Source organism: Lepus europaeus, chromosome X (genome assembly GCF_033115175.1).
Source record: "Lepus europaeus isolate LE1 chromosome X, mLepTim1.pri, whole genome shotgun sequence".
NCBI lineage: Eukaryota > Metazoa > Chordata > Mammalia > Lagomorpha > Leporidae > Lepus > Lepus europaeus.
The window spans coordinates 52,623,176-52,637,859 of NC_084850.1; the positions used below are offsets into that span (position 1 = coordinate 52,623,176).

A 14,684-nucleotide genomic window follows, 5' to 3' on the forward strand; every position below is an offset into this window, starting at 1 on the left:
AAGCCACCTACTAGCACTTTCTCTGGGTCACCAAGCAGCATATAGTTTAAAACCCTAGGCCATAAATCAACATGTAAATAGTAATATCTCAAGTGTGCAGACTTGTTTTATTTTGCCAAAAGTGTATATTTTTATATTTTACAGGTAAGCTCTTTTTTTTCCTGTCTAAATGCTTATTCTTAAAACCAGAAACCTCAAATCTTGATAGCCCTCGATATAACAGTTGTGTTACAGTGATGGCAGTTCATTTTAGCAATTCCTTACCACATCTCAGGAAGTATCTTTCCATTAAAAAATTATTCCGGCTTCCTCTCCCTTCAGAATGATCTAGTAATTACCAAACGAAATGAAGGGCCACGGTCAGTACAATCAGTTGCTATTAAGTTTCATTACACATATGTGTACATAGACAAGGTTCCCACTTTAAGAAATATCCCCACAAAAGCAAAGTAAGCCAAAACTCTGATCTGTTGGGAAAAAAAAAGTGACTGAGTCATTGGCAATACAGTAGAAATAACATTTCTGTGTAGTAAAGTACTACTCAGTTTCCAATTGCTAGTCCTGCATCAACAGAGTGAGTATTTGGAGCATTTACCCAAGTAGAGCAAACCAAAGAAACAGTCTAAAATGCCCATAGTTCTGAGGCAAAACTGCAAGGGTTGAAAGTAGGGGGAGCTGTGAGGTAAGTATGAAGAGGTTATTTAAATGATCCCAACAATTACATTAATATACGTTGACTAGTCTATACAAGCAATCTGTTTATTAGCACTCTTTTGAAAGCTTGATTACCAAGATAATATGTACTAATCATCTTCCTTTTAAACAAAGGAAACTTCTGCCTAACTTCAAGTACTTTTTACCTGATGATTTAATAAACCAAGATCCAGACCATTAAAACTATCAATTAAAACACTGAATCTTACCCACAATTCAATGTGAATGCCAAATCATTATATTTTCTGGGTAAGATATTGCCTCATATTTTCCTCTAAAATTCCCATTGAAATTTCCAAAGGAGGTTTGCATTGCCATAAGAACTATACATTTTTTTAAAAGGGTAGTGTTTTTTTGTTTTGTTTTTTAGGTTCTTGAATCATATTGCAGGTACATGTTTAGATGTTTTGCACTTAGTTGAAATAGCCTAAATTAGGCCACGATGGAATGAAAACTGATAATGAAAAATTATAGGAGTCAGAATTGGACATTTAAAAAAATATTCCCATGGAAGTAGATTGAAATAAAACTTGGATCATTTATATTTGTAAATGTTGGCCTCTTCCAAAAATGATTTTGAATTTAGAACTTTTCCTCTTTGTACTGCATTAGCCTTAAAGCTAGAAGTGGAAGGCATAACTTCAACAATGATCACTTTGTCATAGAATCCAGACATTGTAATATTTTTTACCCTTACTATCATAGAGATGTGAATGTCATTATGGGATCAAGCAAATTCATCTAAGGTATCTAGAAGTAATAAGAAAGCCAACTGTAATGGAGGTGAACCATGGTATAGATATTTTAGACTAGTAAATGTTTTATATAAGTATATTTGACTTCACAGTACATTTTTAACTTTACATTTAAATATGTCAGTCTGAAATTTTGTTCATAACATTTTGAGCAAACGAAAAAAGGGTATTTGTAGTAGCCATTTGCACATCTCCTGTATATAACATATATGCTTAATAATGTCTATTTCTGTGATCTAGATTTGAGTTATTGGGGTCTGTGATGTTGAGCAAGTTGTTGTTCTTCTTTGGGCCTCCTTTATTCCTATTGCTATTCTTTTATTTGTAAAATACCAAGTTGGAATAGAATCAGTCTTATCTAAGGTTCTCTTTTAGCTCTAACTTTTTTACCTCTATAAATCTACTCAGGTTTTCTTATACCTTCTCTAGGGTCAGAGGATGTAACCATTTTGACTTGAGATACATTTTTGATAGTAGCTATCAAAGGTGAACATAAATCTCATTCCCTTCATACTTTCTACTGAGTTAGCTAATAAAAATGTTGATGTCACCAGCATAAAAATTAGGAGAAAGTTTGACTTTAACCACCATTCTAAATGAGGCCTCAACATTGCTAATGAAGTCATAAGCTCAATTCATGCAGAAAACACCCTGAAAAGATCTGAAAAACAATGTACTCCCATGAAATATGACACTAGTTTCTTTTAGCAGCAGGGATTGACTACTGTGATTTATGCATATTCTTTCTTGAGAACATAGCTGAGAGAAGACTATGTTTTGGAGCATGGCTCCTTGTGTGACTGCCCTGTTCTCTGACAAATTGGTAAATTAATTGCTAGAACAGTTGTATGAGAAATTATATACATTTGTGAGAAAGACATGTGGTTTTTCTTTTCATGAACTAGAGCTATATATATTGGTTTTTGGCAACATCAGTACAAATTAGTACTGTAGCCAATGTTTTATTATTCAAAGTTATTTTGACAATTGGGTAAGTTAGATGAACTCCTACTGGTGTTGACATTTAAAAGAATAAGGTGACACCTAACTCTTTGTTTTCTGGGGACACATACTGAATTTAATCTCCAGAATTCAGACCTATTAGGACTGTTTCAGGTCATTTATTAGAGACTAAATTGGAAAAACCTTTGTGCTAATGCTGGTGAAAACCACTCCTGTTTATAGCATGTTATCTTATGGTGGTTATCATTATGGACTTCACTTTTAAACTTGAACCTTTGTAATCTGATGAGGCACTCTTAAGATGTGGAAAGTAAATTTTGGATGTATATTGCTTCATAACAGCAGAACTTGGATCATGTGTACCGTTTCATGAGTTCACTAGGGTTGTTATTTTATATATCTAACGTAAATTTATACATGCAATTTCATTGTTCCCAATGAATATTAAAATTACAACCTGAATTAGGTTATCTAGACCTAAAATTGAGTTCTTTCTCAAAGCAATTAAAGTGAAGATGCTCATTTTTTGAGATTCTAACACCTCAGCAAAATGTCATTTTTCTAATAGAAAATGTTTCAAATCCAGACTTTTATCTTAGAAATTCTTTGATAGCAATGATGATTAAAACTATAAACAGTAGATAGGACCCTATAAATATACCAGCTAATGATTTTTTTTCTTTTCAGTGTATAAGATGTAGTGTCTATTGGTTAGAGTGTAGTAGAAGTTTTTAAAAAACAATACACATCCTAAATACTAATTTTGATAGTATCAAATATCAAAATGTAATAAGTTAACTGAAACAAACACAGGAAAGGAATTCACCTAACTTATTAGATATGACATATACTATGGGATAAATATCTCATTGGCACACATTACGAAACTGACACATCTTTAAGAAACAAAACTCAACAGCCCCCACAATAAGAAGTTGTAGTGTTTCAAAACAAAACAAAAGGCCAGTTATACCTAGAAACCACGAGCTGACAATTCTTTGGAGTCTGTTCGGCCTCCCTCTTATGCTGTTCATTGAACCAGCATGGGCAGCGTGTAGCACTGAAGGGCAACAAAGATAGGCAGGTTGGTTTGCCTTATCTGATAGCTGGTGGGGACTGCTGGCCACATCCCTCCACCCTGTGGGGACATGGTGTGAGATCCTGAGGAAGGTCAGGAATCTGTGGCAGCAACAATAGCACAGTGGCACCTGGAGCTTCAAGGAAGCAAAGGTAAGAAAAGCAAAGCAAAAGGGTTAAGCACCCAACTGCACCTCTGCTGATTAGGGGCAACACCCCTTCAGTTGGTTGTGAGATGGACGTAGTGTTTATAGGTATAAAAAGGCAAATAATAGTGATAATAATAAAACAAGAACAAAATATGGAAGATGTGGCTATAAAAGACAGTGAAAATAATAGGAGTTTCACTCCTTCCTAGCGGGGGCAGTGAGAGAATCATATTCTATGTCACTTCTGAGAGCAAGGATATTATAAATTTTCTGTTGAGTTCCAGAACAGGAGATAGGGGCTTGACTTAGAGCCGAGTTGTAACTTGTTCTTCCTGTCCATCACCCCATTTGTGCATGAGCAAGTCACAAGCCTCTCCCCAAGTTTCAAATACATCCTCTGAGGAGTCTAAGAGTTTAGAATTTGAGGAGCAGATGCTGGATGCACAGTGAAGAGAGCTGGAACAGGTTAAAGGGCATTCACTGCTCTGAGCAGCGCCCCGGACTTCCCCTAATTCTACCTCACTGAGGTTAATTTCACTTTGAGAACAGGCCTCTGCTTTCCCTTTCTCCATCTGAGAATATCTGATGTCCTGCCACATATAGTGCTGCTGAACGATTCCATCAGAAATGGTGTACATTGGTTCTGAACTGGGTTCAGACATATGACCATTAAACTTGGAGAATAGGAGACCCAATTTCTTGAGAGAAGGGCCCATGAAGGAGCGTTTGCTTGATGACTCGGGTTTTGACTTTCCTTGGGCACCACTGGCTCTTGGCATGGTTCTGATGAGAGGTGGCCCATGGCATGCCTTTTTCTTACAGCCTAAATTGAAAGAAACACTCTTGGATTTGGCCCGAGCCCCACCACTGCCATCATTGGTATCATCCCTCTGAGAGAGTTCAGTGCTGCTAGTGGAAAGGCTTCTCCTTGGCTGTTTTCTATTTCCTAAGAGGTCAAGCACTTCGTATCGAAAGCTGGAGATGTCCTGCTTTAGTTCCTGGGGAAAGAGAGGAGGCACATTATGTCAAGAAGCTTGGTTTTTAATTCAAAGTGGGCACATTCCCCTTTGGAACATAGCAGGGTTTTCCTAGTAGCAAATCACAAAGTCTGCAAACTATCAGAAAAGTCTCCCATTATCCAAGCGCAAGAAAAAAATGTTAATAATTCTGCAGGCAGGGTTGGCCACTGGAAAAATTGTGCAGTGGGTAAAGTTGATTTCAGAACCACCTCAGCAGGGCACATCAACAGAATAATTCCTGCTAAAGTGTTAACTGACAATGAAAGTATTAGATTAGGGCACTGGCTTTCACAGGTATCTGCTTATAAAAGGACTACTGAAGAAAAAGCTTTCAGGACTCTAAGGAATGAAACCAGAGCAGTGGAATGTCAGAGATGAGTGCTCTCTGGGGACAGAACTGTTCCTTTAAGTCTCTATGAACTCTCTTCTATCTTACTGGCTACTTAGATGCTAGGCTGTTCCTTTGAAAGCCTTTTTTAAAGCTTAATCTGATCATGTCATTCCCTTGCTTAAAACTAGTAATTTAGGACAAATTAAGCATCATGTCATGGATCAAAGGTTTTTTTTTTTTTTAAGGTCTAGTACCTATTGATTCTTTCTAATTTCATCTCTCTTTTTCCCCTATTTCTCGGGCTGTCTACTGTCCACCCATATGGGCATATTCTCCCTTGCTTCTGGGCCTTTGTGCTGTCCTCTCTGTCTAGAACACCCTTCTCACCAACTCTTTCTTCATCTGGCTCCTCTGAGCCTCAGCTTAAACACCAGTTCTGCTGGAAAGTCTGTTCTGGCCCTCCAAGTCCAAGTTGTGTTCCTTCTCTCTGTTTTCGTAGTGCCTATATTTATCCTGTCAGAATACTCAATCATTTATCACTCTGCATTACTGCTTGTCACTCCACGATACTAGAGACTGTTTAGATCTTACTACTGTATGCTAGCACTTAGCAGAGTTCTTGGCACTTCATAGGTGCCAAGTTCAGGCTCTCCATAGGTGAATTATGTCTGTGGATTACGATAATGGCCTTCCTATATACCTTAGAAAAGAAATGTGTTCTAGGAAAGGGTATCTCAACCTCTGCACTATTGACACGTTGGGCTGGATATAGGAAGCTGTCCTCTTCATTAGCAGAGGTTTAGTGGCAACCTTGCCTTTATTCATTAGATACTAATGTAGTGACCAAAGATGTCTCCTGACATTCCTACCTGGCCTGGGAACCAAAATTGCCCCAATGAGACCCACTGTTTTAGGCATATGCCAAGAGTAGCAGAATTGTATTGTTTAGTGGTAGTGTTTCTTAAGACCTTATATCCAAGAACAGATTTTTTTTGGTCTTACATCTTTTAGGTAAAGAAGTACTTTAAATCTCCAAAAATCTTACATTTTCTGTCTTGCCTCTCACCATACATCCTTGCCACATCATTTGCAGGGGTGGGGAAACTTTTTTCTGCCAAGGGCCATGTGGGTATTTATAACATCATTCGTGGGCCATACAAAATGATCAACTTAAAAATTAGCCTGCTATACATGTATTGAATTTTGAGTGCTGTTGCCCCGGCAGGGCCGCGCCAAATGGTTTTGTGGGCCTTATGTGGCCTTTGGGCTGGATGTTCCCTACCGCTGAAAAACACCCAGAATATTAGAAGACTGCATGGAGCACACTTATTTTATTCATAAAACTGATTGTGATTTGATAAACATTGGTAAAATTTCTCCATCTACTGGGTGACAAGCAATTTCAAAAAAGAAAATAAGTATTAGAACTGATTGTATGCGGGTATAGCTGTGTTATCAGCAGGCAAAATTTTATCACAAGTAACCCCAAACACTGAAGATTAAATGATGATTAAGAAATAAAAAATGAGAGACCACTTAGTGATTAAATTACCTTGAAATTTTCTTCTGTTAGTCCTTCATTTGTTTTGGAATTTCTTATCATAGCAGCCACATATCTTTTAACTAAATTCCTGATAACTTCCTGGAATTTAAAAAAAAAAAGGAAGAAGCATTCAGTTTCCTTCTTAGACTCTTAGTGAAATGAGCAATGTACACAGGAAATAAAACATGCTTAGATCATCTTTGCAACGGAAAATCCTTACAGGATCCAGCCTTTTTCTGCCCCCAAAATGGATTAAGTCCATTGACTAAACAAATTATGTCTCTGAATGTGGGAGTAGAGTGAGCCAGTAAAAGCCAATTCACACTAAGGGCAAAATTTCTACCCAAGTATAAAGGAAATATGCATTCATACTTATAATAACAATGAAATAATGCTTGAATGATCATATTATCTGTTCCTTTCATGCTGGATTAAACTGTAACACTCCCAGGAAAATGAGTTTTTCCTCCTTTTAGAAAGTTCAGAGTCTCTAAGTCTGCTAATTTCAATATGCACTAATAATATACTCAGAGTATTTTTTTTCAGAATCAATCTATACTTCTTTACAGGAATTGTCTCTTGATTTGGCCTCAGGGCAATAACACACATATGGTCTCTGATTTGTATTAGTGATGATGATGATGTTGATAGCTGTCACTTACTGCACTAGGTTAGGCACTGTGCTGAGCAATACCCAACACCACACACACACACACACACACACTCATCACTCAATTTCCAAGACCCTGTAAGAAGTTTTATCATAATTCCCCTTTAACAGATGAGGAATCTGAGACTCAGTGAGGTTAACAGGTGTGTCCAAAGTCACACTATTAGTAAATGCAAAAATTGGAATCCACTTTCATTTCAATCTGATTTCAAGGCCTATGGTAACAATAGCTAATGCTGTATATATTACCTCTGTTACTCTGATCTTAAAGAAGTCACTGAGAGGCAGATGTTGTGGTGCAGTGGGTTAAGCCAGTGTTTACAAAACTGGCATCCCATGTCAGAGCACCAGTTCAAGTCCCAGATGCTCTGCTTCTGACCCAGCTCCTTGCTAATGCACCTGGGAGAGCAGTGGAAGATGATTCAAGTACTTGTCACCTGACACACATGTGGGAGACTAGGATAGAGCTCCTGGCTCCCAGCTTGGCCTGGCCCAGATCTGGATGTTGGGAGCATTTGGGGAGTGAACCAGAGGATTGAAGATCCTCTCTCTCTCTCTCTCTCTGTGTGTGTGTGTGTGTGTGTCTGCCTTTCAAATAAATACACAAATAAATCTTTTTTAAAAAAGTAACTGAAATGTCCTTGAAACAATTTTTATAAGGACTTTGAAGCAGAAAATGAAGACAGTGAATTTTTTAAAGACTCATTACTATGAAAATAATAGTGCTTGGAGGCAGGAATAGTGAGAGAAGAGTTTCTACCAAATACTGTATTTTCTGTTTCTCTTAATTATGTCCTAAGAGAGAGTTAGGAGAAGCGACCTGTAGAATAAGGATGAATTTACTTCAAGCCTGCTTTTTTCTACTTTGGGCTTCTTTTAATCAGAAAGGTGAGAGATGATTGTCTCTTACTTGGGATTTGCAAGGATCACTCTCAAAAGATGTTTCTGGTATTTGGGTGCTTGGTTGTTTTCTGTCTGGTGGGAAGAGTATCCAAATGTTCCCTTGGTTTATTACATTTTTAGCATGCCAAAATGTTTATTTAATTCTGTAATTAAAGTTATGTTGTAATTTAAGAAGATTTGTGTTCCTAACATTCAGATAAGCTTTTAATTCATTGATGTTACTTTCCTTTTGTTATGTATTCCTGATGTATAGTATCATTACTCCATGCACTTTTTCTTTTTTTTTTCTTTTTTTTGACAGAGTTAGAGAGGGACAGAGAGAGAGAGAGAAAGGCCTTCCTTTTCCATTGGTTCACCCTCCAAATGGCCGCTATGGCCAGCACGCTGCGCCGATCCGAAGCCAGGAGCCAGGTGCTTCCTCCTGGTTTCCCATGCAGGTGCAGGGCCCAAGCACTTGGGCCATCCTCCATTGCCTTCCCAGGCCATAGCAGAGAGCTGGAATGGAAGAGGAGCAACCGGGACAGAATCCGGTGCCCCGACCGGGACTAGAACCCGGGGTGCCAGCGCCGCAGGCTGAGGATTAGCTTAGTGAGCCATGGCGCTGGCCACACTTTTTCTTCATAGTAGATTTTACCCTTGTATCACCTAATTTTAATAGCTATAATGATTTGTTTAATATCTTCTTATTCCTGCTAAATAATAAAAGAATAACAGAAAGACTGGGTCTTGTTCACAGTGATTTCTGTTGTACCCAGCTTAACGTCTGATGAACAGTAGGTATTAAAGTATTTGTTAACTGAGTGACCAATAACATTCTATTTTACTTAATATCAAAAATATAGGTTTGGAGTAGGGTTTTGGCTTTATAGTTAAGACACCCACATCTGATATTGGAGTACCTGGGTTTGATTCCTGGCTCTGGTTCCTGATTCCAATTTCTTCCAGTGCAGACCTTGGGAGGCAGTTGTGGGTTCCTGCCACCCAAGTGGGAGACCTGACTTGTGTTCCTGTCTCCTGACTTTGGCCCAGCCCTGGCTTTGCAGGCATTTGGGGTGTGAACCAATGGATGCAATCTCTCCCTGCACTCCATATCCATCTCTCTCTCTACCGTGTCTCTTTCTGTTCCTCTACCTCTCAAATAAAATTTAAAAAAAAACTTTCTAAGTCATGGATGCTGTTGAATACACTGAGGCATTGTTAAAGGACAATGAACAGGATGATAAACCAGGTGAATCCACTGTAAAGTGATACTTCAGCCTTTGGTGAAATAATAGTCTCTCCAAGCCTCCTACTCCAGTCAAATGGAACATATCCAGAAAGCCAGCGTGGAATTTGTTTCTACTTCACCAAACTGGCCAAAAACCATTGTCTTTAGTTCCAGTTAGGAAGTTTTACCTGATAATGCTGATTTTGTATCAGACTGTCAGCATGGCGTTCCTGTAATTGAAAATGGGAAGACAGGTTACATCAGCAATCAGCCCCACCCTACCCACCCATACGGATATATTTCTAAACATTAAGATTAGAAAATAACACAGGAGCTCCTGCTTGACAAACCCCCAAAGCATGTGTAGACTGGAGTGATTTTATGACATTTAAGATATGGAGTGTCACAAAGGAAGGAAGGGAAGAAACAAATTTGTCTAGAAGGAAACAATTTGAAAAACGCTTACTGTGAAACTTCTCAAGTTGTGCCTTCTCCGTCTACCATCAGGGTCTCTTTTGGGGCAGAAGGTGTTGTTGAACCAGTTGCCAAGGTATAGAAATGACTTGGGGCTGGGGATGATGTTGAAAGGAGGTGGCAAGGTACCACCTTCATCAAAGTAACTCATCCAGAGCTTTGTCCTTGCAAATTTCCACTCAATATCAGCATGATCCTATGGAAGACAGAAGTTTAAAGATTTGGAATGGGAAACTGCAAAATTCAGTTATGCCTCATTCTAACCTTTCTTTTTGCTTCTGTAGAGGGCACTCTGTCAGTAGCTATATCCTCAAGTTACACATAACTTATGATCCTGTAATCCCACTTTTAATAAGGTATATACCTTATCAATATACTTGCAAAAAGATATATGCATAGACTGTTCACTGTAGCGCAGCTAGTAATAGAAAAACAACTAACACAACCTAAATATCCAATAGTGGGAGACTAGTTAAATATATAATATCATATCTAAAAATGGCATACAATATAATAATTAAAAGCAAAGAAGCTTTTATAAGTACATATATGTGTCTAGATATGTCTATTTGCATCTAAGACCTCTAGGTAAAAAAAAGCAATATAAAGCAGAGCATATGCTGTATACATGAACCCACTTCTGTAACTGTAAACACTTTATATCTCATGCTTGCAGGTTCTAGACAGGTATATACTAAACTTATCATAGTAGTATTTTTAAGGAGTGGAACTGGAGTGGCACTATGGTTTAGATGTGGTTTATTCCCCAAGGGTTTATGTGTTGGAGGTTTGACCCTCAGGTTGTGGTGTTAAGGTGCTGAGACCTTTAAGAGGTGAGGCCTAATGAGAAGTTCTTAGGTAACCAAGGGCACTGTTCTCAGAAGAAATTGATGTAGTTCTTGCAAGCCAACCCCCACTCTGGCTTCCTGTCTGGCCATGTTTTCTCTCCCTCTCATGTACATTCCTCTTCAGGATGCTATCCGCCATGAGGTCCTCAGCTAAGCCCATGCCAGAGTCATGCTCTTTTTTTTTCAAAGATTTATTTATTTGAAAGGCAGAGTTACAGAGAGGCAGAGGAGAGGTAGAGAGAGAGAGAGAATCTTCCATCCACTGGCTCACTCCCCAAATGTCCACAGTCCACAACAGTTAGGTCTGTGCTAGGCCAAAGCTAGGAGCCTGGAACTCTATTCTGGTCTCCCGCATGGGTGGCAGGGGACTTCAAGTACTTGAGCTATCTGCTGCTGCTTTCCCAGGTACATTATCAGGAATCTCAATCAGGATGGAGCAACCAGAACTTGAAACAGCACTCTGATGTAGGAATGCTAGCATTGGAAGTCGTGGCTTAACGTGCTGCACCATAAAACCAGCTCCAGTGTTAAATTTCTTATATTCTGAAGTATTTGGAGTAAAGTGTTATAATATTGGCAACTCACTTTCAAATATTAAAAAAATAGGGGGGCTGCCATTGTGGTGTGGTTAGTTAAGCTGCTGCCTGTGACACTGGGATACCATATGAACACTGATTCTAGTCCTGGCTGCTCCATCCTGATCTAGTTTACTGCTAATGCACATGGGAAAACAGCATAAGATATCCTGAGTGCTTAAGTGCCTGCCAAATGGAGTTCCAGCCTCCTAGCTTTGGCCTGGTCCAGACCCTGAAATTGCAGCCACTGGGAGAATGAACACTTGGATGGAAGATTGCTCTTTCTCTCTCTATCTCTTTCTAACTGAACCTTTATATTTAAAAAATAAATCTTAAAGAAATAACGTCCTTGAGCCCCCAAAATTTGCATAAGGTGGTGCAAGCTTTGTTTAGAGGCCACATAACTTATGATTTATGCCCATCAGCTTTTTAAGTAAAGATTTATTTAATTTTTTTGAAAGAGTTTGGCGGGGGGAGACACACAGAGAGTTGGATCTCCCATCTGCTGGGTTGCTCTCCAGATGGCCACACAGCCAGTGATGGGTTAGGCCAAAGCCAGGAGCCAGGAGCCAGGAGCTTTATCTGGGTCTCCCTTGTGTGTGGCAGGGTCCCAAATACTTGGGACATCTGCTGTTGCTTTTCCCAGACCATTAGCAGGGAAGTGGATCAGAAGTGGAGCAACTAGGACATGAACTGGCGCCTATATGGGATGCCAGTACCACAGGTGGTAAGTTTACCCACTATGCTACAGTGCCGGCCCCTACCCATCAACGTTTTTCTTGACAGGCAGAGTTAGACAGTGAGAGAGAGAGACAGAGAGAAAGGTCTTCTCTCTGCTGGTTCACCCCCCAAATGGCCACTATGGCCAGTGTGCCGTGCCGATCCAAAGCCAGGAGCCAGGTGCTTCTCCTGGTCTCCCATGCGGGTGCAGGGCCCAAGGACATGGGCCAGCCTCCACTGCCTTCCCGGGCCACAGCAGAGAGCTGGACTGGAAGAGGAGCAACCGGAACAGAACCGGCACCCCAACTGGGACTAGAACCCAGAGTGCCAGCGCCACAGGCAGAGGATTAGCCAAGTGAGCCGCAGTGCCAGCCTACCCATCAACTTTTAAAAGAATTCCATATAGGATAGTTCATGTGAGAAGCAGAATAATGACCCCTAAAGATGTCCTAGTCCTAATCCCTGGAAACTCTGAATGATATAGTACATGGAAAAGAATCATCAGTTATACAGGGAACTAAGGCTGCTAATCAGGTGACTTTGAGATGAAGAGGTCATTTTAGATTATCTGGGTTGGCCCAATGCAATCACAAGGCTGTTTCTGAGTGAAAGAAGGGGGCAGAGGAGTCAACTTCAGAGTGACACAATGGGATAAAACTCAACCAGCCATTTCTGGCTTTGAGGATGGAAGAAGTTCACACAACTAAAGGCCACCAGCCAAGGGACACAGGCAACCTGTAGGGGCTTAAAAAGGTAAGAATATGAATTTTCTGCTACAGTCCACAGAAATGTCAACTGACCCTTAAATTTCAGTTCAGTGAAACTCATTTCAGATTTCTGATACCAAGACTGTCACATATAGGTTTGCATTATTTTTTTATTTGACAGGTAGAGTTATAGACAGTGAGAGAGACAGAGATAAAAGTCTTCCTTCCATTGGTTCACTCCCCAAATGGCCACCACAGCCGGTGCTGCTCTGAACTAAAGCCAGGAGCCAGGTGCTTTTTCTTGGTCTCCCATGCGGGTGCAGGAGCCCAAGCACTTAGGCCATCCTCCACTGCCCTCCTGGACCACAGCAGAGAGCTGGACTAGAAGAGGAGCAACTGGGATTAGAACCCAGCATCCATATGGGATGCCGGCACCACAGCAGGAGGATTAACCAAGTGAGCCACGGTTCTGGCCCCTGATAGGTTTGCATTATTTCATACCAATAAGTTTGTGGTAGTTTGTTAGAACAGCAGTTGAAAACTAGTACAGATATGTGTGAAAGAACAGGGATCATCTTTTGGAGGCTGAAACTGTATTGTAATTGGCTACCAAATTTGGTCAAAGATTTCTTGGGGCTGGCACTGTAGCATAGCTGGTAAAACCACCACCTGTAGTGCTGTCATCCCACATGGGTGCCAGTTCAAGTCCCGGTTGCTGCACTTCTGATCCAGCTCTCTGCTGTGGGCTGGGAAAGCAGAAGATGGCCCAAGTCATTGGGCCCTTGAACCCACATGGGAGACCAGAAAGAAGCTCCTGGCTCCTGACTTTGAAACAGCATAGATCCGGACATTGTGGCCATGTAGGGAGTGAACCAGCAGATGGAAGACCTCTCTCTCTCTCTGCCTCTACCTCTCTGTAACTCTGATTTACAAATAAATAAATTTTTAAAAAGGAATACAACCTAATTCAATTACAGTTTGGTTGTCTAATTTCCAAAGGAAACAGAATTTGTCTGCACAGATCACTGTTTTTATCTGGAACAATTGTTACAAATACTCTGGCAAAAAAGGAGTTCTGAGAGATAGAAACAATATAGACCCCTCTATCAAAAGCTTACAGTATAAGGACAAAAATGTAAATCTCTTTCTTTATCATTTCATGAGATTTTGAAAGGGCTATCTAGGTCTTACAATGTGTGCTCAGAGTGGTTTCTGGGTGAATATCCACTCTGTCACCAAATCCTAGAATTTGCCCCTTTAGCCTTTCAGATGTCCCACAAAGGCTTTCATTTTGCTCTCCAAGGAAGCAATGCTTAGCTACCATATTAAATAATTTGAAGATTGAGTGCAAGAGTGACATTCTGTAGAGTAAGATTTTTATGTCTGATTCTATGAAGTTAATGGAATCAAAGGATCTATTAAAATTGTATGTAAGAGTTGAGGGGGGCGGAGCCAAGATGGCAGATAGTGAGGGCGCACACCAATAGTCCGGGAAAAGATAGTTTAATAAAAGTGGAGTTACTGTAGCCTCAGGAAAAGAATCAAGAAAAAAACTGCAGAGGAAACTCTCCCGGATCTAGTGGATATGACACAGAGGACCTATGGGGAGAGCAAGGTCGCCCACCATGTGGAAGCCCAGCCGCGGGAGCCGAGCAACAGAATCTTCGCGCCAGCACTGGAAGGGGAGGTAAGACAAAAACCTCAGAAACCCGAGACATTGGCAGGGAAAGGCAGAACAAGGCCTGAGGCCCCACTGGGGAAAGTTCACCAGGCTGACTGGAGGAGAGAAAAAAAAATGAATAAATAAGGGGAACCAGCATGAACACTAGCCTCTCGCTCCACTAACCTTACAAAGCCGGGCAAGAAAAAGAGCAGGCGCGATTTTACATATGTAAAGTGGCAACCGCGAGTAGCCAAGCAGAAAAACTTGACTCTGGTAGGGAGAAATAACAGGAGGTTAGAATCTAGTGAAAGTAGGTGGAGCTAATGATCTGCGACTATGAGAAGCTGAGGGGGCGGGGCGAGAGAA

At 40.4% G+C, this 14,684-nt stretch overlaps 1 protein-coding gene across 1 annotated transcript in view; it reads right to left on the reverse strand.

Moving 5' to 3' along the window:
* Positions 1-3,963: 3,963 nt before the first annotated feature.
* The window catches only part of TRPC5 (transient receptor potential cation channel subfamily C member 5), a 166,125-nt gene continuing 155,404 nt past the window's right edge, over positions 3,964-14,684 (reverse strand). Inside the window, exons 7-10 of the mRNA XM_062183541.1 lie at positions 9,798-10,001; positions 9,520-9,561; positions 6,561-6,650; positions 3,964-4,656 (exon numbers count right to left, since the gene is read on the reverse strand). Coding sequence (XP_062039525.1) covers positions 3,964-4,656; positions 6,561-6,650; positions 9,520-9,561; positions 9,798-10,001 — 1,029 coding nt within the window. The remainder of the gene's footprint in view (positions 4,657-6,560; positions 6,651-9,519; positions 9,562-9,797; positions 10,002-14,684) is intronic.